Source organism: Bos mutus, chromosome 4, assembly GCF_027580195.1.
Source record: "Bos mutus isolate GX-2022 chromosome 4, NWIPB_WYAK_1.1, whole genome shotgun sequence".
NCBI lineage: Eukaryota > Metazoa > Chordata > Mammalia > Artiodactyla > Bovidae > Bos > Bos mutus.
In genome coordinates, this window is record NC_091620.1 from 109140799 (window position 1) to 109165216 (window position 24418).

The following is a 24418-nucleotide window of genomic DNA, read 5'->3' on the forward strand; positions in this document are numbered from 1 at the left end:
CACATCTACACATGACTACTGGAAAAACCATAGCCTTGAATAGACGGACCTTTGTTGGCAAAGTAATGTCTCTGCTTTTGAATATGCTGTCTAGGTTGATCATAACTTTCCTTCCAAGGAGTAAGCGTCTTTTAATTTCATGGCTGTAATCACCATCTGCAGTGATTTCTGAGCCCAGAAATATAAAATTAGCCGCTGTTTCCACTGTTTCTCCATCTATTTGCCATGAAATGATGGGTCTGGATACCACGATCTTTGTGTTCTGAATGTTGAGCTTTAAGCCAACTTTTTCACTCTCCTCTTTCACTTTCGTCAAGAGGCTGTTTAGTTCTTCACATTCTGCCATCAGGGTGGTGTCATCTGAATATCTGAGGTTATTAATATTTTTAGCCGAAATCTTGATTCCAGCTTGTGCTTCTTCCAGCCCAGCGTTTCTCATGATGTACTCTGCATAGAAGTTAAATAAGTAGGGTGACAATATACAACCTTGACGGACTCCTTTTCCTTTTGGAACCAGTCTGTTGTTCCATGTCCAGTTCTAACTGTTGCTTCCTGACCTGCATACAGGTTTCTCAAGAGGCAGGTCAGGTGGTCTGGTATTCCATCTCTTTCAGAATTTTCCACAGTTTATCGTGATCCACACAGGCAAAGACTTTGGCATAGTCAATAAAGCAGAAATAGATGTTTTTCTGGGACTCTCTTGCTTTTTCGATGATCCAGCAGATGTTGGCAATTTGATGTGCCTTTTCTAAAACCAGCTTAAACATCTGGAAGTTCACAGTTCACGTATTGCTGAAGTCTGGCTTGGACAATTTTGAGCATTACTTTACTAGTGTGCGAGATGAGCACAACTGTGCGGTAGTTGGAGCATTCTTTGGCATTGCCTTACTTGGGGATTGGAATGAAAACTGACCTTTTCCAGTCCTGTGGCCACTGCTGAGTTTTCCAAATTTGCTGGCATTTTGAATGCAGCACTTTCACAGCATCATCTTTCAGGATTTGAAATAGGTCAACTGGAATTTCATCACCTCCACTAGCTTTGTTCATAGTGATGCTTCCTAAGGCCCACTTGACTTCACATTCCAGGATGTCTGGCTCTAGGTCAGTGATCACAGCATCGTGATTATCTGGGTCGTGAAGATCTTTTTTTGTACAGTTTTTGTGTATTCTTGCCACCTCTTCTTATCATCTTCTGCTTCTGTTAGGTCCCTACCATTTCTGTCCTTTATTGAGCCCATCTTTGCATGAAATGTTCCCTTGGTATCTCTAATTTTCCTGAAGAGATCTCTAGTCTTCCCCATTCTATTGTTTTCCTCTATTTCTTTGCACTGATCACTGAGGAAGGATTTCTTATGTCTCCTTGCTATTCTTTGGAACTCTGCATTCAAATGGGTATACTTTTCCTTTTCTCCTTTGCTTTTTGCTTCCCTTCTTTTCATAGCTATTTGTAAGGCTTCCTCAGACAGCCATTTTGCTGTTTTGCATTTCTTTTTCTTGGGGATGGTCTTGATTCCTATCTCCTGTACAATGTCACGAACCTCCATCCATAGTTCATCAGGCACTCTATCAGATCTAGTCCCTTAAATCTATTTCTCACTTTCACTGTATAGTCAGTCATAAGGGATTTGATTTAGGTCATACCTGAATGGTCTAGTGGTTTTCTCCACTTTCTTCAATTTCAGTCTGAATTTGGCAATAAGGAGTTCATGATCTGAGCCACAGTCAGCTCCTGGTCTTGTTTTTGCTGACTGAATAGAGCTTCTCCATCTTTGGCTGCAAAGAATATAATCAATCTGATTTCGGTGTCGACCATCTGGTGATGTCCATGTGTAGAGTCTTCTCTTGTGTTGCTGGAAGAGGGTGTTTGTTATGACCAGTGCGTTCTCTTGGCAGAACTCTATTAGCCTTTGCCATGCTTTATTCTACACTCCAAGGCCAAATTTGCCTGTTACACCAGGTGTTTCTTGACTTCCTACTTTTGCATTCCAGTCCCCTATAATGAAAAGGACATCTTTTTTGGGTGTTAGTTCTAGAAGGTCTTGTAGGTCTTCTTAGAACCGTGCAACTTCAGCTTCCTCAGTGTTACTGGTCTGTCTATGCCCCCAAATGACCAGTTCCAGACGAGGTAATGACAAATTCCTATTTATTATGACTTCGTATATGAGGGTTCCAGTAAGTTTTGAGAAGACACTTTAACGTGCAGCTAAATCTGACTTTCTTGGGGCTTCAGCAGTTACAAAATCATCAATATCCTAGATTTTCAGCTTTATGAACTGGCTGGATCCTTGCTCAGCATTTCAAATACCTCTCAAAATACTCTTTCTCAGTTCTTTCTGCAAATTAAAGTTTACTTTGATAATCTGGTGTCCAATTTCTCTTATTTGAAGCAAAAAAAAAAAAAAAAAGACCCTGAAAGTAAGACATATCCTTTTATAAATAGAAATATTTAGGTCAAGGCAAGAACTAACTACAAAGAAAAAAGAGAAAAGCTAGGAGAAAGAAACCTCAAAAAAGCAGCAGATTAGGATGACTTAGAATGGGGTAAACAGCCCTCACAACAAGGGTATATTAACTGATGGCATAATTCATGTTCAGTAAGGTGACCCTGAAATAAAATAATTCAAATAACAGTATGTTTGTAAGAGAGTGCCAAACAGCTCTCCTCCAAACAGCATATTAACGGATGGTATATTACATATATTGATGTTCAGATAGGTTACTTGAATTGGAATAATTCAAATAATATATTCTTTTTCTTGAAATTTTAGAAAGCACAAAACACCTTTTGCAATCTAAAACAGTTCAAATAATTTTAATTATTAAGAGGCCACCCTTTTAATTTTCTAGACTAGCTCATTATTCCCTGGTTTCAGGTAATCAAGATTTGCAATATATGTTTGAAGGCTATTAATTTGTGGAACAGAGTTATGTTTAGCTTTACTTTAACTGTACAACGTCAAGCCATTTAACTTTTTTTCCCCAGAAATATTTCTCTCAACTTGTAAAAGACTTCTGTTGCTCTCCTTTGTATTTATTTTATTTTTCTAAGTTATTTAAGAGAGACTAAGTCCTGGCTACAATACCCTGACACGCACAACAGGAGCAACACCTAACAGCAAATGTATTTCAACACTTTAGTACAGCTTATTTTAAAACATAACAAAATGTTTTGTTTTTTTGTCATAACAAAATGACAAAACAAAATCTTAACAGTACTACTGTTTCATCCTCAGAAAAAGGCTCCTCTTTGGAGAAAATATAGAAACATGCACCTTAAATTCCATCATTCTAAAAAATGATTATAAGTTCATGAGAGTTGCCTATAATAAAAATCTTTCTTTGGTAGTAAATCCCTCATCATTCATTGTTTTCTTCTAACACCGAAATGAATCTCTTGGTAAATAATGTCCTATGGCTCTAAACTACCTCTGGATTCTAGAAAAGTTTAATTGCTAAAAGACTATTTCCACAGAACAGACTGATTCCTATTTGTACTTGATCCAAAAATCAAGAATCTGAAACCACACTCTCATAGATAACTTTTCTGCAGAACCACAATGAGACTACTAAATAAAGACAAGCTTAAAGAGATTAACTTTCTAAGGGCTTGAGAGTAATCTCTCAGCACGTTTACTCCTAGTCCAGCAAAAGCTATCCCAACCTGGGACTTCCCTGGTGATCCAGCGGTTAAGACTCCATGCTCCCAAAGCAGAGGGTGCTGGTTCAATCCCGGTCAAGGAACTAAGATCCCACATGCTGCACAGCATGGCCCAAAACCAAAGCCAAATCAAGACTATACTTTAACACAAATGATTAAAAAACAAAAACAAAGTTATCCTAAACAATAGGAACTATAATAGGTTGAATACAAGCCTGAATATACGTACGGTAGCCTGTCTCGGGAAAAGAGAAGTGAAATCCATCCCAGAAGATATATTATTATATAGATTTGGACATACCATGGGGCAAATCACTTGTGAAATCTAATACATAAAGTAAAACATTCCTCACAGATACTATGAAATCAGACCATAAAGGTAGATATCCTGATACTTCATAAGGAAAATGATTACTTATTATTTTATTAAAGCAAGATACATCTATGGAACGTTAGTGAAAGTGAAAATGTTAGTTACTCAGGTATATCCAACTCTTTGCAACTCCATGGACTACAGCCTGCCAGCTTCCTCTGTCCATGGGATTCTCCAGGCAAGAACACTGGAGTGGGTTGCCGGGCCCTCCTCCAGGGGATCTTCCCAACCCAGGGATTGAACCCAGGTCTCCCACACTGCGGGCATATTCTTTACTGTCTGAGTCACCTGCGAACTCCATGAAACCTAGTGTACCCTCCAAACTTAAAGCTAAGTATAAGGCTTAATTACGATTTTCCAGTAAAGTTATATAAAACCAAGCCAGTTTTTTAAAAAAAAAAGGAAAGAAAGAACCTTGAATATTTGAAAATATTTACTTATACTATCGGGCGTTTTCACTGAAACTCCTCCGCAACTCCAAACAAAAGCCCACAATCCCAGACAATAATGTCTCTCGCCATCCTAAAGGCAGTTTAATCCCTCTGACCCAAAGGCCACATGTTCCCCTTGTGTTCTGGATTCCGTCCTCTCCCATCCCAAGGATCTGCTTCACAAGGCCCATCCCCTCCAACCTGCACATTCAACTTTTCCATGGCTACTCAATATAAACATGAACCGTAGAAAAAGCATCCTGCCCCTTTCAACTGTTCTGTTTTCTTCACAGCCAGATGTTATGAAATTGCTATCTCTATTTCTTCAACTCCATTTCTGTAACTGGCTGAATTGTGAATTCCTCCTCTATCAATGCCACAAAACTGTTCTCCTGAAGGCCACTGATGACACCTATATTGAAATATCCAATGGACACTAAATTCTCAGCATTCATTACCTTTCCATGGTATCTGACATTTACAGAAAATCACTCCTCATCTGGCTTTTAAGACACTATTCTCTAAAAACAAAACAAAGACATTATTCTCTTGATTTTCCTTGCTCATTCTCTCAATCTCTTTTGTAGATTGATATACCTTGATTCCCTTTTAAATCTCAGCACTCTACCAGCACAAAAATTTAGTTCTCCACACTCTTCAAAACCATAATTTCAAATGTCTTTAAAGGTGACGCCAACTTCTAATCTAGTCTCCCGAACTCGACTCGAGAGTATCTTTTCCCTCTATGCACTCTAAAACTGCACTCATTCTTCATTTCTTTTGTAAACCCCATCTCAGTAAATGAAATATCCCGATAACAGCCGGTCAAGGATCAGCTTGTGGTTTCTTTCCTCTTCTGTTCCTTATGCCCCACATCCAACGTCACACCAATTTCTATCAAATTCAACTTCCTGCAAGCTTTGAGATCACTTCCCTCTTGCCCTAACTTGATTTCTACCCTCTTCACTTGGAGTATTTTAAGAGTCTCCTGTTTCTGCACATTCAGCCTCTCTCCTCACTCTTTTCCAGCCCATCCATCCACCACATGCTACTAGAGGAAATCCCTGTACAAAAACAAATCTCAGAGTATTTCCTACCAAAAATATTTCAGTGATTCCCCACATTTTTCAGCATAAACTTAAAACTTTTCTACTCTACCCTCAAGGGACACTGTGGCTGCAAGGCTTGACCGCTGCAAGCCTTCTACCCTCTGCTGCCCACATTCCATCCTGGGTGTTCTTAACACAAAATAACCCACTATCCTCAAACACACCATGCTGGCTTATGCCAACATGCGATGCCCTTGACACAAATTTTCTTCTTGACTTATCCACTAAGTTTCTACTAGGAAGTCTTTTTCTTAAAAAACTCATTTTCCCTTGAATTACGATTTGGCCTTCATTACTTCATGCAAAAATGGGCTCAATAAAGGACAGAAATGGTAGGGACCTAACAGAAGCAGAAGATATTAAGAGGTGGCAAAAATACACAGAAGAACTGTAAAAAAGAAATCTTCATGACCCAGATAATCACCATGGTGTGATCACTCACCTACAGCCAGACATCCTGGAATGTGAAATCAAGGGGGCCTTAGGAAGCATCACTACAAACAAAGCTAGTGGAGGTGACAGAATTTCAGTTGAGCTATTTCAAGTCCTAAAAGATGATGTTGTGAAAGTGCTGCACTCGATATGCCAGCAAATTTGGAAAACTCAGCAGTGGCCACAGGACTGGAAAATGTCAGTTTTCATTCCAATCCCCAAGTAAGGCAATGCCAAAGAATGCTCAGACTACCGCACAACTGCACTCATCTCACACGCTAGTAAAGTAATGCTCAAAATTTTCCAAGCCAGGCTTCAGCAATACGTGAACTGTGAACTTCCAGATGTTCAGGTTTTAGAAAAGGCAGAGGAACCAGAGAGCAAATTGCCAACATCCGCTGGATCATCATAAAAGCAAGAGAGTTCCAGAAAAACATTTATTTCTGCTTTATTGACTATGCCAAAGCCTTTGCCTGTGTGGATCACAATAAACTGTGGAAAATTCTGAAAGAGATGGGAATACCAGACCACCTGACCTGTCTCTTGAGAAACCTATATGCAGGTCAGGAAGCAACAGTTAGAACTGGACATGGAACAACAGGCTGGTTCCAAATAGGAAAAGGAGTACGTAAAGGCTGTATATTGTCACCCTGCTTATTTAATTTATATGCAGAGTACATCATGAGAAACGCTGGGCTCGGAGAAGCACAAGGTGGAATCAAGATTGCTGGGAGAAATATCAATAACCTCAGATATGCAGATGACACCACCCTTACGGCAGAAAGTGAAGAAGAACTAAACAGCCTCTTGATGAAAGTGAAAGAGGAAAGTGAAAAAGTTGGCTTAAAGCTCAACATTCAGAACACAAACATCATGGCATCTGGACCCATCACTTCATGGCAAACAGATGGGGAAACAGTGGAAACAGTGGCTGAGTTTATTTCTGGGGGCTCCAAAATCACTGCAGATTGTGACTGCAGCCATGAAATTAAAAGACGCTTACTCCTTGGAAGGAAAGTTGTGACCAACCTAGATAGCATATTCAAAAGCAGAGACATTACTTTGCCAACAAAGGTCCGTTTAGTCAAAGCTATGGTTTTTTCCAGTGGTCATGTATGGATGTGAAAGTTGGACTATAAAGAAAGCTGAGCGCCAAAGAATTGATGCTTTTGAACTGTGGTGTTGGAGAAGACTCTTGAGAGTCCCTTGGACTGCAAGGACATCCAACCAGTCCATCCTAAAGGAGATCAGTCCTGAATATTCATTGGAACTGGAAGGACTGATGCTGAAGCTGAAACGCCAATACTTTGGCAAACTGATGCGAAGAGCTGACTCATTGGAAAAGACCCTGATGTTGGGAAAGATTGAGGGCAGGAGGCAAGGGGACGACAGAGGATGAGATGGTTGGATGGCATCACCAACTCAATGGACGTGAGTTTGAGTAAAGTCCAGGAGTTGGTGATGGACAGGGCATGCTGCAGTTCATGGGATCGCAGAGTTAGACACGACTGAGCGACTGAATTGACTGACTGACTGACTTCAGTAAAATTGCTCTTGTCAAGTAAGCAAGGTGCTCCCTTCAACCACCTGCATTAGATTTTAGAATCCACTCCTCAGGCTGTAAGTTGACCTGTCAGCATTAACTGACAGAATGATTCACTCCTTTCATTTCTAAAGGTCAGAAAAAGTGCCAGTCAAGAGCATGGACTCTGAAGTCAGTCTGCTAAGTCACTTCAATCGTGTCCGACTCTGTGCGACCCCAGAGATGGCAGCCCAGCAGGATCCCCCACCCCTGGGATTCTCCAGGCAAAAACACTGGAGTGGGTTGCCATTTCCTTCTCCAATTGAAGTCAGTCTGCCTGGGTTCAATTTCTAACTTACACCCACCTTATAAGCCTGGGCAAGTTCTCTGGTTTCTATGCTTCTGCCCTGCACCCCTCCATCCCCTCAGTCTCTACTTAACAAGGTGGTCAAAGTGATCTTTTTGAAAAATATAAGTTAGATCAGTTACTGAAAAAATATCTGATGACCCAAAGCTGGAAACAATCTGTATGTCCTCTGGATAAACAAACCGGTTCACACTCCTCGGCTCTCCAAAGAAACAAACTATTAACACACGCAGATGAATCCCACGTGGGTTTTGTTAAGACAGTGAAAGCAGAGCCAAAGAATGCATAGTGCATGACTTCATTCATGACACTCTGGGAAAGGCAAAGTTATAGGCACAGAAAGTAGCAACAGTGTCAAGAACAGGAGGTGGAGGAGGGGCTGAGTGTAAAAGAACGGAGGAGCACCAGGAAGTTTTGGGGAGATGGAACTATTTTTTATAATGTTTGTAGTTACATAACACTACGCATCTGTCACAACCAAAAGAACTGTCTACACACAAAATGAAATTTACTGTATGTAAAATTAAAAAAAAAATTAACCAAAGTGTCAGGGAACCCAAAATGGAATAAAAACTGTAACAAATGATCATAATTGTATTAAAAATGGATAACAAACCCACACTTCAGGGGTAGGGAGAAAAGATTTAACCTAAAATACTCTGAAAAACAGTACTTTCTTTACTGTAAGGCTAAAGACGAAAAAAGTCAGTCACTTCAGTTCAGTCATTCAGTCATGTCTGACTCTTTGTGACCTCATGGACTGCAGCATGCCAGGCTTCCCTGTCCATCACCGACTTCCGGAGCTTGCTCAAACTCATGTCTGTTGAGTTGGTGATGCCATCCAACCATCTTATGAAAAAAAATACTATTGTACTCTAGCCAGTAAAACTGTTTTTCCCAGGGGTATAGGTTAGCAACTGCAAAATTACTTTATGGGTATATATGGGTATGAAATTACTTTATGGGTATACATGGTTAACAAATAAGTAAAACTACTATCGATCATGAGAGCCTGGTCTCTCATCTTTGGAGAACAAAGTTACAAAGGAAAGGGGAAAGGGTAGAAAGAATGCTGTGGTGGTAGTGGAGGTATCAGAATGAACTTATACCTTTATTATATATACAAACAGATACAGAAAAAAAATAGATGCCAACTGTTTTTCAAACTGTCTGCTGAGAGGACCATGACACCTTACTAACAACAAGCACATACAGCACCCAGGCCTTGGTTTCAAAGTATCATCCTCTAATAAAGGGAACTTCTAATAAAATAAAACTTCCTTGGAGAAGGGGCTGATTCCAGGACTGGGGCAGGGAAAAGACAAGATGGGCCTGGAGACTGTGATAGTGCAAATGTTCAAAGGAGGAAGCACTATGGAACTGCCCACGAGCCAACCTGAAGGACTTCTTCACGTCAAAGCTAGAACAGAACTATTACAGAATTTGATTACAGATAACCCATTGAAAAAATTAATAGCTATGAGTCCACACGAGGCCTGATTAGTTAAAATAAATGTGAGTGAAGAAATAGCTCTTACAGAAAAATTCCAATCAATAGATGATGAATGATGATAGAAAATCACCACTAGAATATCAGAGGAACAACGGTACAGGCAAGATCTACCAATGGATGGTAAGACTAGTGGGTGGAAGTTTAGAGTTAAAGAGAAATAGGATATCTGCATGGTATCAAAGTACCTCCCCGCAAATATTTATTAATTACAAGAGGAAAATAATAACAGAATGAAGAAACCCAGCAGATACCACAAGTAATTGAGATTAACACCACTAGTCGTAAGACATATGCCTTTAAATTTGATACACAGAGAAAGGCACATTCCTCCTGTGGTATTCTTGTTAAATGCATAAGCTTCATGTAATCATGAGAAAATATCAGACAAAATCAAATCAAGGGACATTCTACTAACTGGCTAGTTCTTCTCAAATGTCAAGGTCATGCAAGGCAAAGCAAGATTTAGGAACAGTCAGTCTGGAGAAGAAGAAGACATGACAATCAATGCATGGTGGGATTCTGGAATAGATCCTAGAACAGGAAAGGACACTAGCAGGAAAACTGGTAAAATCCAAACAGCTTATAGTTTATAGTGATGCACCACTTTCCATTTCTAAGTTTTGATCATTACAGTATGGTTACACAAGATGTTAACATTAGGGAAAATTGAGTGAAAAGCACATGGGAACACTTGGTACTTTTTCTTTTCTGTAAGTCTCAAATTATTTCAAGGGCTTCCCTGATGGGTCAGTGGTTAAAGAGTCTGCCTGCCAATGCAGGAGACACGGGTTCAATCCCTGATCAGGGAAGGTCTCACACGATGCAGAGCAACTAAGCCACAACCACTGAGCCACAGTGAGAAGCCTGTGCACGGCAAAGAGAGTAGCTCCTATCGCCACAACTAGAGAAAAGTCCTCACAGCAACAACGACCCAGCATAGCCAAGAATAAACAAAAAAATTTTTTTAATTGACAAAGGAGGCAAGAATATACAATGGATTAAAGACAATCTCTTTAACAAGTGGTGCTGGGAAATCTGGTCAACCACTTGTAAAAGAATGAAACTAGAACACTTTCTAACACCATACACAAAAATAAACTCAAAATGGATTAAAGATCTCAACGTAAGACCAGAAACTATAAAACTCCTAGAGGAGAACATAGGCAAAACACTCTCTGACATACATCACAGCAGGATCCTCTATGACCCACCTCCCAGAATATTGGAAATAAAAGCAAAAATAAACAAATGGGACCTAATTAAACTTAAAAGCTTCTGCACATCAAAGGAAACTATTAGCAAGGTGAAAAGACAGGCTTCAGAATGGGAGAAAATAATAGCAAATGAAGCAACTGACAAACAACTAATCTCAAAAATATACAAGCAACTCCTACAGCTCAACTCCAGAAAAATAAATGACCCAATCAAAAAATGGGCCAAAGATCTAAATAGACATTTCTCCAAAGAAGACATACAGATGGCTAACAAACACATGAAAAGATGCTCAACATCACTCATTATCAGAGAAATGCAAATCAAAACCACTATGAGGTACCATTTCACACCAGTCAGAATGGCTGCGATCCAAAAGTCTACAAATAATGAATGATGGAGAGGGTGTGGAGAAAAGGGAACCCTCTTACACTGTTGGTGGGAATGCAAACTAGTACAGCCACTATGGAGAACAGTGTGGAGATTCCTTAAAAAACTGCAAATAGAACTGCCTTATGATCCAGCAATCCCACTGCTGGGCATACACACTGAGGAAACCAGAAGGGAAAGAGACACGTGTACCCCAATGTTCATCGCAGCACTGTTTATAATAGCCAGGACATGGAAGCAACCTAGATGTCCATCAGCAGATGAATGGATAAGAAAGCTGTGGTACATATACACAATGGAGTATTACTCAGCCATTAAAAAGAATACATTTGAATCAGTTCTAATGAGGTGGATGAAACTGGAGCCTATTATACAGAGTGAAGTAAGCCAGAAGGAAAAACACCAATACAGTATACTAACGCATATATATGGAATTTAGAAAGATGGTAACGATAACCCTGTATACGAGACAGCAAAAGAGACACTGACATATAGAACAGTCTTATGGACTTTGTGGGAGAGGGAGAGGGTGGGAAGATTTGGGAGAATGGCATTGAAACATGTAAAATATCATGTATGAAACGAGATGCCAGTCCAGGTTCAATGCGATACTGGATGCTTGGGGCTAGTGCACTGGGACGACCCAGAGGATGGTATGGGGAGGGAGGAGGAGGAGGAGGGTTCAGGATGGGGAACACATGTATACCTGTGGTGGATTCATTTTGATATTTGGCAAAACTAATACAATTATGTAAAGTTTAAAAATAAAATTAAATTAAAAAAAAAATAAATAAATAAAATTACTTAAAAATAATAAGTTAAAAAATTGTACCCAAAGACTCCACATCTCATTATGAATTAAATTCCAGGTTCCATGTGGTCCAGTCCCCAGGTATCACTCTGACCTTGGCTCCCACACTTCTCCCATTCTTCTTGTTTGAGCTGCATGGCTTCTGTCAACCATAAAGAGAACCAGCACTGGACCACTTCAGGGCCTATACTCACTACTCCTTTGCCTGAAACATTCTTTCCCAACTTACCTACCGGCTGTCTCTGCTTGACTATCACATTACCAGAGAGGTCATCCTTAACTTTCCTCTGTAAAATGTGCTCTCCCCCATCACGCTCTATCTCCCCTATTTTAGTTTTCTTCACAGCAGGTATCACCATCTGGCATACAATGTTTATTTATCATCAGGCTCCAGCAGTATATCGTTAGCTCTATGAGACTAGAGACTTTGTACATTTTGTTCAATGCTGTACCTCCAGTATCTGGAAGAGCAACTGTTACATACGAGGTGCTCAATAATGATGAATGAGTGACTCTTCTCAAAGCATCAAGCCCTCCAGTAAGCTTTACTTGTTCTCACCTCACCCTAAACTTTCAGATGCTGCTCTCTTTTTTCTAGTCTCAGGGTACCCTATGCAGAGCTATTTTCCTGAAAGTCTCTTTCACTGCAAAAAGGCATCATAGCAGTTTCAGCTCTGTTTTAGATTTTTATGACAAGTTAAAAAAAAAACAAGATAAAAGGGAAATATTCCATTATGAAGAAGAATCAAATAATGCCTCATTAAAAGAAAAATGGAATACTAGTGATTTCACAAAGAGAACTATCCATTATTTTGGAGTTAAAATAATTGGTAAAAATATTCATCATGTTCAAAATAATTTTAGGTATTAATGAGAATATCATGAAGTCAATGTCTTTAAACATCTCTCATGGAAAAGCAGTAACTAAACTAAATTTAAAGAAAAATTTTCAAAGTTTCCATTCCCACTGCCTTAAAAATGTAATTCATCTAAGAAATATCTGATTTTTATATCAAATGTCAACAGCTACTTCAATTTTTTTATATAACAGGTTATTAGTAGAACACTTCAGAATTCTGCGAGAATAATGCGGATATGATAATAACAATTCCTAGGTCAGTGGTTCTCAAACTTTAGTCTGTATTGGTGTCACCTAAAGGACCTGTGAAAACACAGGTTTTGGGGGCTCCATTACTCAGTAAGGCTCGGGCAGGGCCTGAGAATTTATACTTCGAACAAGTCTATAGTGATGCTTGTGTTGCTACTTTGGAGACTGCACACTGAGAACTGCTTACTGATCTAGGCAAAATTTCTGTGCTCTACTCAGTGATTCTGTAACTAAAAAGATACAAAAAAATCTACATGACATATCGCTGTTTTAGTACTTAACAAATTGAGAATAACCAGGATCTTAATGCACCTCAAAGGGCTCGCCCTGGTCACATAAAGTTTATTTGATAAGTTGTAATCTTAGCCTGGGAAACAGTGCTTCAGGTGGATCTCCGTTGACAGTGTTAATGGATTATGGGAACATTTCTCTTCAGTAGCCTGAAAGAACAAGTCCAACCACTCATCACTTCTGATTTATTTACCCAGGTTTATTTACCCACGGAGCTTGTCAAATGCCAAATATATTGCATTAACTAGACTATCCATAAATTACAATGGGTATCAGGTAGTAGCAAAAGTATTAACAGAGCTCAAGACTGTGGTCAAAGAATTAAAAGTATTAACAGCTGTTTTCATGTTTTATCTTTTCATAAAAGATAATCAGAGAAATTAAATACCAATGTGGCTGAAATAAACAAGAAAAAAAAAAAAAAAGAAGGATGATGTGGAAATTCAGTACAGAATTATCTCTACTACACAACTTCACAGAATAAAATAAATAATTATGATGCATATGCATTCAAGCATTAGAAGTGTTGAAAAACAACAGCTGAAAATGCTCAAAGTGGCGCGGCTGATTCAGTGGAGGAGCACGTTGTTCAGGTGGCTTACACATAAGCTCTCTAAAAGACAGCCAAATCCAGCACTTACGCTAATTTTGTTAAAGACTTCAAAAGATATCAAAACATGGTAGAAAATATGTATTTCTAAATTGTAGCTGCATTCATAATTTCAATGCTTGGTCTTGAGTTGGCTACACCTGAGGCTGATGAAAAATGCAACAAACATAATTCTTTGATAGAAAAGTATAGTTTAATGTCTTGGCAGGTTAGTAACACAGTGAGGCTGGTTTTAATTGATGCCATTTCCTTAACGGCAACTCAGGATGTTGAGAATGAAAAGTAACTCATTGTGATTATCTTGAAGATGGGACCCCTATCATTCTTTGTGTAAATAGTCATCCTTTCTGTTTGTAAATATACAAAGATTTGAGTTTTCAGGAATACCACACGTTTTTTAGTTCTTTGTGGATGCTCAGGAAAATTTATGTTACTGAAATAAAGGTTTTTCAATCCTTATGTAAAGTGAGCTTCAGAAAAACAAGAAATTACCCAAACATAACAATTTCTTCTATACTATGTTTATATCTTCAGAATTTATGTATGAAAACATTTCTGAGACCTACTTAATTGCACATGAGTACTTTAGTTGGCTCAGACAATCAAGGTACAATCCAGAAGTTTATCAGTAGATACGTGATGATATATTCCACTGGCCAATCAGTAAATTCTCACTGCAATGTGTGGTAATGTTAGGATTCTTCTGCTCTCAAAGATAGAGCCCACACTCTGTCACAGAAGAAAATTTAGACTGTGTTCCAACAAAGAAGAATGAATCTGAGAAAACTCTAATAGCTGAAAACTATTAGGAGGTTAAATATTTTATTGGAAATATATATTGCTTTGATAATGCCTTCTTAGTTTAATGCCAGTAGCAAATTACCAAGAGGGAAAAAAAAAAGAATAATGGATTGATAATGATGTTAACCAAACAGTAGGTGGTTAACAAATTATTTCAACGGTCACCAAATAAGAGATGACTCAAAAATGGTGTATAATCACTGACTTAACATAAAAAGAAATGAATCTTTGATACATCTAATAGTCAATGCTGCTGCAGAAACAGAATGATTTCTTGAAGAAAAAAAGTGGCACCAATGGAGCCCAAACATCAGCAGAAACAAGAGATCAAACATATTCTTTCAACTTCTCACCTTTTGTTTTAAATGCACATGGATTCAGAACACGCTGAATAAAGGTATCAGTGAAAAAAATGTTAATAATACCGGCCCTGCAGCTGATGACAATGAGGCACTCACCTGACTGACAAGAGAACTATGATTCTACAGGTAAATTAAATATTTAAAAAATAAGTGAAATCTCTTCATTTTAAAACAGCACATAATTTTAAAAATTCTGCATAGAGTACTTAAGAGACACTTATACAGGGTATAAACATTTTATAGACAGAAGAAACTGCAAGTTAAGGTATAAATACAATGGTATACATTCTTAAAAGTTCTATGAAAATAATACTTTAAGGTAGAAACTGCCCCTCATTCTAATTACCTACAAAGGTAGTAAAGTGAGGTATTCTAATCATATTTGTGAAAAGAATGCAAAAATCATGAAGGGGTTGTGGGCCTGATTTGTTGTATTTAACAGTACTGTTATGATATGTGTGAGCAGATGGTTTATTTTAGAGATTCCTTATACTATTCCTTCAAATAAATATATATATTATAATGGAATATTTCATACAATGGTAAAGTTAAAACCTCTTTTGATGTCAAAAAGGTATGTGTAGTAAGAGTCTAGAAAAATCTGAAAATTAAAACATTGAATTTTAGAATTTAAGATTCCATCAGTATATTATATTAACCCTTACCATTTGAAAACAAGACTAGTGATACCAGTATTGGTTGTCACAAAAACTACAAATTATTAAAGGGGAACCAAACTAGATTCCTATGAGACAGAGGAGAGGAAACATTTAGCCGTAGTTCATGAGCTTAAAAGAAAACCTACTTCCAACTCGGTGTATATTAGCAATACGAGGAGGTTACCTGACTACTAGTTTCACTTATGGCTTCCAGGAGCTTTTCAACTGCTGCTTGTAGTCGAGAGCTGATATTCAGCATCAGTTCTTCGTTTTCAGGGTCTATTTCAGGCCCAGTGAAGCCACTCCTCGCGAGCCGCTGTGACAGCTCTGTCCCTTCCTCAGCTGCTTTGGACCACATGCTACTGTCACTTCCAGAATAAGGTATAGATTCATCTGTAATGAGAATTATTTTGAAGGTATAAATAAAGTACAAGGAATCATTTTAGTAAAAAAACAAAAGTATAAAATAAAATCAAATTAAAACTTGAAATCACTGGAATGAAAGTGTTATTAAGATAACACTGTAACAAAACAAAATAGGCAAATTCAGAACGCAGTATTATTTGATGACCTACCAGGTATAAGAATGGGAAGAATAATGCTATGCTAATAGGGCTTTGCATAAATTAATACTTGAGAGTTAGTAGTTTTCTTTTGATAAAAAGTTTTAAAATATCTTTCAACAGATATTTACTAAATGCCCACCGTGCAGGGTTTACTAAGTAATGGAGATGTATAGGTGGCAAGATGTGGCTCCTACCCTCAAGGACATTACACACAAGGGCAATGAGAGAACAAATATTCACACAACAACATAAAAAGAAAACACAGTACAATGGGATATTCCAAGTGTATGGAAAGATGGAAGTCTTGATTCTGTATGGAGAAAACACTCTGATTTCTGAGCACTATCCTGGGCAGCACCGCCTGCTTGGCTAGACAGTAAAAGGGACTAAGACCTTTCTGTAACTGGTTACTCCCAGGTGGCTCGGTGGGTAAAGAATCTGCCTGCAATGCAGGAGACACAGGAGACATGGATTCATGAAGACCCCCTGGAGGAGGGCAAGGCAACCCCCTCCAGTATTCACACCTGGAGCATCCCATGGGCAGAGGAAGCTGGAGGGCTATGGGTCCATAGCATTGCAAAGATTCGGACACGACTGAAGCAACTGTGCATGCAGAACGCATACCAGGAAGAGGTTAGACTAATAAACAGTTCTAATTTAAACTGTGGCCTTATGTTTCCACGCTAGTCTTTTTTCTTATGTAAAGAAAACTGAGTTTACATGGGCAGAGATAAAGCTTTGGAAGTGCTTTCTCTAAACTGAAATAAAAGCATAGGTTATTTATCGCTTCCATGGAATACTGTACTCATCTGTGGCAGCTTGCTATAATAGAACAATGAAATTTCCTGAAGAGGAACTATCTATTCTTTTATTAACGTGTACCACATATTTATCAGTAACTGTGCAAAGTTAACAAATTAAAAGCAGAAGAAATTTAAATTTTCAAGGTACTTGGAATAAATATTCAGTTTGATACAATCACCCAGGAGAATAAAAGCTATTCTTTAAAATGTTTTGCTACAATAGCTGGTGCCATATGGAAGTCTCTCAATCTCAAGCAGTAAAAATATCAGATGCAATTTCAGATACAAGATCTGAAATCAGCACAATTCAACATTCTCAAAGTACCTTCTCTGTATAAGTCACTGGCTGAAGAATCCACAACTGTATACCAGAAAATGACTTAAAATGTTTGCTATTATATAGTGGTGGTGGTTTAGTCACTAAGTTGTGTCTGACTCTTGCTATTACATGTGCTATGTGCTTAGTTGCTCAGCAAAAGTTGACAAATTTACTTTTAACTTCATGGCTGCGGTCACCATCTGCAGTGATTTTGGAGCCCAAGAAAATAAAGTCTGTCACTGTTTCCCCATCACTGTTTCCCCATCAGATGCCATGATCTTCATCTCTTGAATGTTGAGTTTTAAGCCAGCTTTTTCACTCTCCTCTTTCACTTTCATCAAGAAGCTCTTTAGATACTTTTCGGTTTCTGCCATAAGGGTGGTGTCTCTGCATATCTGAGGTTACTGGTATTTTTCCCAGCAATCTTGATTCCAGCTTGTGCTTCATCCAGCCCAGCATTTTACATGATGTACTCTGCATATAAGTTAATTAAGCATGGTGACAATACACAGCCTTTACGAACTCCTTTCCCAATTTGCAACCAGTCCATTGTTCCATGTCTGGTTCTACCTGTTGCTTCTTGACCTGCATACAGATTTCTCAAGAGGCAGGTCAGGTGGTCTGGTATTCCCATCTCTTGGAAGAATTTTCCACAGTTTGTTGTGATCCACAGTCAAACGCTTTGGTGTAGTCAATAAAGCAGAAGTAGATGTTTTTCTGGAACTCTCTTGCTTTTCCTATGATCCAACGGATGTTGGCAATTGGATCTCTGGTTCCTCTGCTTTTTCTAAATCGAGCTTGAACCAGTTCTTGGTTGATGTACTGTTGAAGCCTCACTTGGAGAATTTTGAGCATTACATTGCTGGCATGTGAGATGAGTGCAATTGTGTGGTAGTTTGAACATTCTTTGGCATTGCCTTTCTTTGGAATTGGAGTGAAAACTGACCTTTTCTAGTCCTGTGGCCACTGCTGGGTTTTCCAAATTTGCTGGCACACTGAGTGCAACACTTCAAGAGCATTTGAAGTAGGAAGTCAAGAGATACCTGGAGGAACAGGCAAGTTTGGCCTTGTAGTACAAAATGAAGTAGGGCAAAGGCTAACAGAGTTTTGCCAAGAGAGCACACTGGTTATGGCAAATACCCTCTTCCAACAACACAAGAGAAGACTCTACACATGGACATCACCAGATGGTCAATAATGAAATATTGATAATAGTCTTTGCAGCCGAAGGGAGAAGCTCTACACAGTCAGCAAAAACAAGACCGGGAGCTGACTGTGGCTCAGATCATGAACTCCATATTGCAAAATTCGTACTTAAATTGAAGAAAGTAGGGAAAACCACTAGACCATTCAGGTATGACCTACATCAAATCCCTTATGACTATACAGTGGAAGAGACAAATAGATTCAAGGGATTAGATCTGATAGAGTGCCTGAAGAACTATGGACAGAGATTCATGACACTGCAAAGGAGGTGGTGATCAAATAAAAACTGAATGTATTGATAATAGGGACTAACAGTTTATAAATATTCATGAGTTCAAAATTACCTTAGAATTCAAAATGAGTTCAGATATTGTACAATGTATACTACAAAGTCACTAGATAAAGTTAATGTAGCCTAAAAAATGAATGATATTTTTGATGAAGCAAGAAATATTAATAGCTTACAATTGGTTACATATATTGGAAAAATACATATATCACATATTTAGCTGAGGAAGTAAATGCATTCTAGTGACATTTTCTTTTAATGGATACAGAGAATTTAGCAAATCTGAGGTAAGATCATGGTCTGATATGATGATAAGGCTTTGTGGAGTCAAAGAACGTGGAGAAGCAAGAATGAGGTAGGACAGAGAGCTGAGAAAGGGTAGCTAAAAGTAGGCTGGATCCAAGTTGGGAATGGCCTTATGTTTTAAGAAACTGGGGGCTTTGTTATTCATAATGGAAAAGTATATAATTTTTTGAATAAGAGTATCAATTCTATGAACCAGGAAGCAAGCTGTATCAATGCAGAAGGAGGGGTTAGAAAAGAAGAGTCTGGTTAGAGAGCTATTTCAATTGTCCAGATGAGAAATGATAAAGATGGACCAGGGCTGGTTACAGGCTGGAAAAAATGGAATGTGTAAGACAACGAAGAAAGAAAAGCAGTAAAAGAAGACTGAGTTTTTCCAGCTTAGATGACTTTCAGATGACAGAAGAGTCTTTAGCAGAAATACTAAAAAGCATGAAAATATTAAATAATAAAAAGCATGAAAAAAGGATTAGTCTGAACTGTTAATGGGCTACATGGAGGAGAGACAATAGACAATAACGTTTGGAAATTTGGGAGTCATTTGTAGAAAGGTGACATAATCTTAGTTTTCTGAATGTTTAGCTTTAAGCCAACTTCTCACTCTCCTCTTTCACTTTCATCAAGAGGCTCTTTAGTTCTTCACTTTCTGCCATGAGGGTGGTGTCATCTGCATATCTAAGGTTATTGGTATTTCTCCCGGCAATCTTGATTCCAGCTTGTGCTTCCTCCAGCCCAGTGTTTCTCATGATGTACTCTGCATATAAGTTAAATAAGCAGGGTGACAATATGCAGCCTTGACGTACTCCTTTTCCTATTTGGAACCAGTATGTTGTTCCATGTCCAGTTCTAACTATTGCTTACTGACCTGCATACAGGTTTCTCAAGAGGCAGGTCAGGTGGTCTGGTATTCCCATCTCTTTCAGCATTTTCCACAGTTTATTGCGATCCACACAGGCAAAGGCTTTGGCATAGTCAATAAAGCAGAAATAGATGTTTTTTCTGGAACTCTCTTGCTTTTTCCATGATCCAGCGGATGTTGGCAATTTGATCTCTGGTTCCTCTGCCTTTTCTAAAACAACCTTGAACAATCTGGAAGTTCACGGTTCATGTATTGCTGAAGCCTGGCTTGGAGAATTTTGAGCATTACTTTACTAGCGTGTGAGATGAGTGCAATTGTGCGGTAGTTTGAGCATTCTTTGGCATTGCCTTACTTGGGGACTAGAATGAAAACTGACCTTTTCCAGTCCTGTGGCCATTGCTGAGTTTTCCAAATTTGCTGGCATATTGAGTGCAGCACTTTCACAGCATCATCTTTCAGAATTTGAAAGAGCTCAACTGGAATTCCATCACCTCCACTAGCTTTGTTCATAGTGATGCTTCATAAGGCCCACTTGACTTCACTTTCCAAGATGTCTGACTCTAGGTGAGTGATCACACCATCGTGATTATCTGGGTCGTGAAGATCTTTTTCGTATAGTTTTTCTGTGTATTCTTGCCACCTCTTCTTATTATCTTCTGCTTCTGTTAGGTCCCTACCATTTCTGTCCTTTATTGAGCCCATCTTTGCATGAAATGTTCCCTTGGTATCTCTAATTTTCTTGAAGAGATCTCTAGTCTTCCCCATTCTATTGTTTTCCTCTGTTTCCTTTCATTGATCGCTGAGGAAGGCTTTCTTATGTCTCCTTGCTATTCTTTGGAACTCTGTATTCAAATGGGTATACCTTTTCTTTTCTCCTTTGCTTTTCACTTCTCTTCTTTTCACAGCTATTTGTAAGGCCTCCTCAGACAGCCATTTTGCCTTTTTGTATTTCTTTTTCTTGGGGATGGTCTTGATTCCTGTCTCCTGTACAATGTCACAAACCTCCATCCATAGTTCATCAAGCACTCTGTCTATCAAATCTAGTCCCTTAAATCTATTTCTCACTTCTACTGTATAATCATAAGGGATTTGACTTAGGTCATACCTGAATGGTCTAGTGGTTTTCCCTATTTTCTTCAATTTCAGTCTGAATTTGACAATAAGGAGTTCCTGATCTGAGCCACAGTCAGCTCCCGGTCTTGTTTTTGCTGACTGTATAGAGCTTCTCCATCTTTGGCTGCAAAGAACATAATCTGATTTCGGTGTTGACCATCTGGTGATGTCCATGTGTACGGTCTTCTCTTGTGTTGTTGGAAGAGGGTGGTTGCTATGACCAGTGCGTTCTCTTGGCAGTACTCTATTAACCTTTGCCCTGCCTCATTCTGTACTCCAATGCCAAATGTGCCTGTTACTCCAGGTGTTTCTCGACTTTCTGCTTTTGCATCACTTCATGGCAAATAGATGGGGAAATAGTGGACACAGTGGCTGACTTTATTTTTCTGGGCTCAAAAATCACCACTGATGATGATTGCAGCCATGAAATTAAGACTCTTGCTCCTTGGAAGGGAAGTTATGACCAACATGATTAGCATATTCAAAAGCAGAGACATTACTTTGCCAACAAAGGTCCGTCTAGTCAAGGCTATGGTTTTTCCAGTGGTCATGTATGGATGTGAGAGTTGGACTATAAAGAAAGCTGAGCACTGAAGAATTGATGCTTTTAAACTGTGGTGTTGGAGAAGACTCTTGAGAATCCCTTGGACTGCAAGGAGATCCAACCAGTCCATCCTAAAGGAGATCAGTCCTGGGTGTTCATTGGAAGGACTGATGTTGAAGCTGAAACTCCAATACTTTGGCCACTTGATGCGAAGAGCTGACTCATTTGAAAAGACCCTGATGTTGGGAAAGATTGAGGGCAGGAGGAGAAGGGGACGACAGAGGATGAGATGGTTGGATGGCATCACCGACCTGATGGACATGGGTTTGGGTGGACTCCGGGAGTTGGTGATGGACAGGGAGGCCTGGCATGCTGTGGTTCACGGGGTCGCAAAGAGCCAGACATGACTGAGCGACTGAACTGAACTGTAGAAAGGTGAGAGGTGAACCTTGGAAGAAGATACATTTAATCAGGTGCAATATGTAGTGAGAGAAGGACAAATAGTTGGCATCTCTGTATAGAATAAGCCAACAAAAAAATCTCTGTAAAAAAAATTCAGAGAAAGACAGGAGCAAGATGTTCCAGGAGACAAGGAGACAACATTTTAAAAAGAGAATTCAATAATCCTGTCTGTCTAAAAAGTCAAACAGGACAAGAACTGAGATGCTACTGGATCTGTCAATTGGAAGGTCACTGCTGTCCACAGGGAAAGCAGCTTTGATACTATACAAACAGAAACCCAAGCTGTTAGAAGCAAGAGTTGGTTTGATCTCTCATAGTGTTTGTTGTGCTTTATCTTCAGGAGAGTGCAAGGTTGAGAAAAATCATTTTTTCTGTAATATTATGAAGATACCAGCAAGTTTTATGGTCTAAAGAAGAAATCAGTTGTAAGGAAAAAAACTGAAGATACTATATATAACACTGGAGCAACTGTCAAACACAAAATACAAAGGATGTATTAAAAAAGTGGCTTATAAAAAGCCACTGAATGTTAATTTTTTAATGGGTAATAAAAATATATTAAAGTATCTAATAAAGATGAAAATGTGAACCAGCTTAATGTACTTTACTGATGACATTTTGAAGATATAAACACACAAAGATAATCTCAATGTGTTCCAATGAAGATACAGAACTTTGTTTAGTCCAATGAAATAAAGGAATGAGAACAATATCAAACTTGTATTTATAGTAACTAGTGTTTGGAAGGAAAAATATAAATTGGCAGGGCAATTTCATTAAACGCCAGTAGAATTCTCAGAATGATCAATTTGATGAACAGAATCATGATTTCAGACTGGCCAAACCACTCAGACCTGTATCTGAAACATGGTAGATGATAGTTATACAAAAAGTCTTTGGTCATTCATTCTGTGGATTACACCATGTTCATTCTATAGAGATAGCAATCAGCTTCTCAGTTTAAGCAGGGCCTATGATAGGACGGAAAAGGCAATGGCACCCCACTCCAGTACTCTTGCCTGGAAAATCCCATGGATGGAGGAGTCTGGTAGGCTGCAGTCCATGGGGTCACTAAGAGTTGGACACGACTGAGTGACTTCACTTTCACTTTTCACTTTCACGCATTGGAGAAGGAAATGGCAACCCACTCCAGTGTTCTTGCCTGGAGAATCCCAGGGACGGGGGAGCCTGGTGGGCTGCCGTCTCTGGGGTCGCACAGAGTCGGACACGACTGAAGTAACTTAGCAGCAGCAGCAGTATGATAGGATAGAGCAGTCCCCTGCCCTGGCCTGAAGATATCTAGGGCTCCAACTGGAAACCACTGGTTCTAGTCTGATTTTTGTACCTGACAGATGACTAAACTAACTGAAGCCTCAGGAGAGTTAAGAGACTTGCCCAAGGCCACAGAGAGCTGGAAGAAGGACCTTCTCATTACTAATCCAGTATTCTTGCTATAACATCGCATTGCTCCAAAAAAAAAAAAAAACCTGCAGCAAATAAGATTCAGTCCCTGGCCTTCTAAGGGGGAGGTAGAGGTATTTTACCACTGAGCCATCACAGTGTAGGCCTACAGGACATTTTCTTTGAACACTTCCTAAGGAAACTCATTTTTATGAACTAGTCTAATATTCACTCAAGTTCAAGCAATTCCACAGTGGCTCAAAATTTCCCTTCACCTTCTTATGAGGAAGCAAACATTAGCAAGTCAATTATTATTTTTTTTTGAGAGTGAACAAGTCCACACACGTTTAAAATCTAAACAAGTTTAGACTTGAGAACTGCAAAGAGATTACAAGTGCTACTACCCACAACAAAAAGTCATATATAAAAATTGAAGAGCAGGAGTTGTTTTATGGAGAAGGAATGGCAACCTGCTCCAGTATTATTGCCTGGAGAATTCCATGGTCAGAGGAGCCCAGTAGGCTACAGTCCATGGACTCACAAGAGTTGGACACGACTTAGTAAGCAAACCACCACCACCAGTTGTCTTATAATCAGATTAAAACTGAACTTTTTGTTATATTAAATAAGATACAAAAGAACTATTTTAGAAGTTCATTTTAGTTTTTACAATAATACTCCCATTAAACATATGAAGAAACACCAGAAAAAAATCTTACATATGGAACATGGTATCAGTATTTTAAAGACTATACTTTCCTGTTTTAAATTATAAATTCTTTAAATTCAGTATTTCCTTCAAGATGTAAAGTGAATCTAAATGCCCCAAAATGATACTAGTGATCTTCCTAATTTTGTTACTAAGACTACCACATCATTGCCAACACAGTAACATAAAAACTGA

General features: G+C 38.8%; 1 protein-coding gene across 4 annotated transcripts in view; it reads right to left on the minus strand.

Annotated features, from left to right (window-relative positions):
* AKAP9 (A-kinase anchoring protein 9) overlaps positions 1-24418 on the minus strand; it is a 166543-nt gene that overhangs the window by 50526 nt on the left and 91599 nt on the right. For all 4 annotated transcript variants that reach the window (XM_070369878.1, XM_070369877.1, XM_070369876.1 and 1 more), the window contains exon 22: positions 15834-16042. In XM_070369878.1, coding sequence (XP_070225979.1) covers positions 15834-16042 — 209 coding nt within the window. The remainder of the gene's footprint in view (positions 1-15833; positions 16043-24418) is intronic.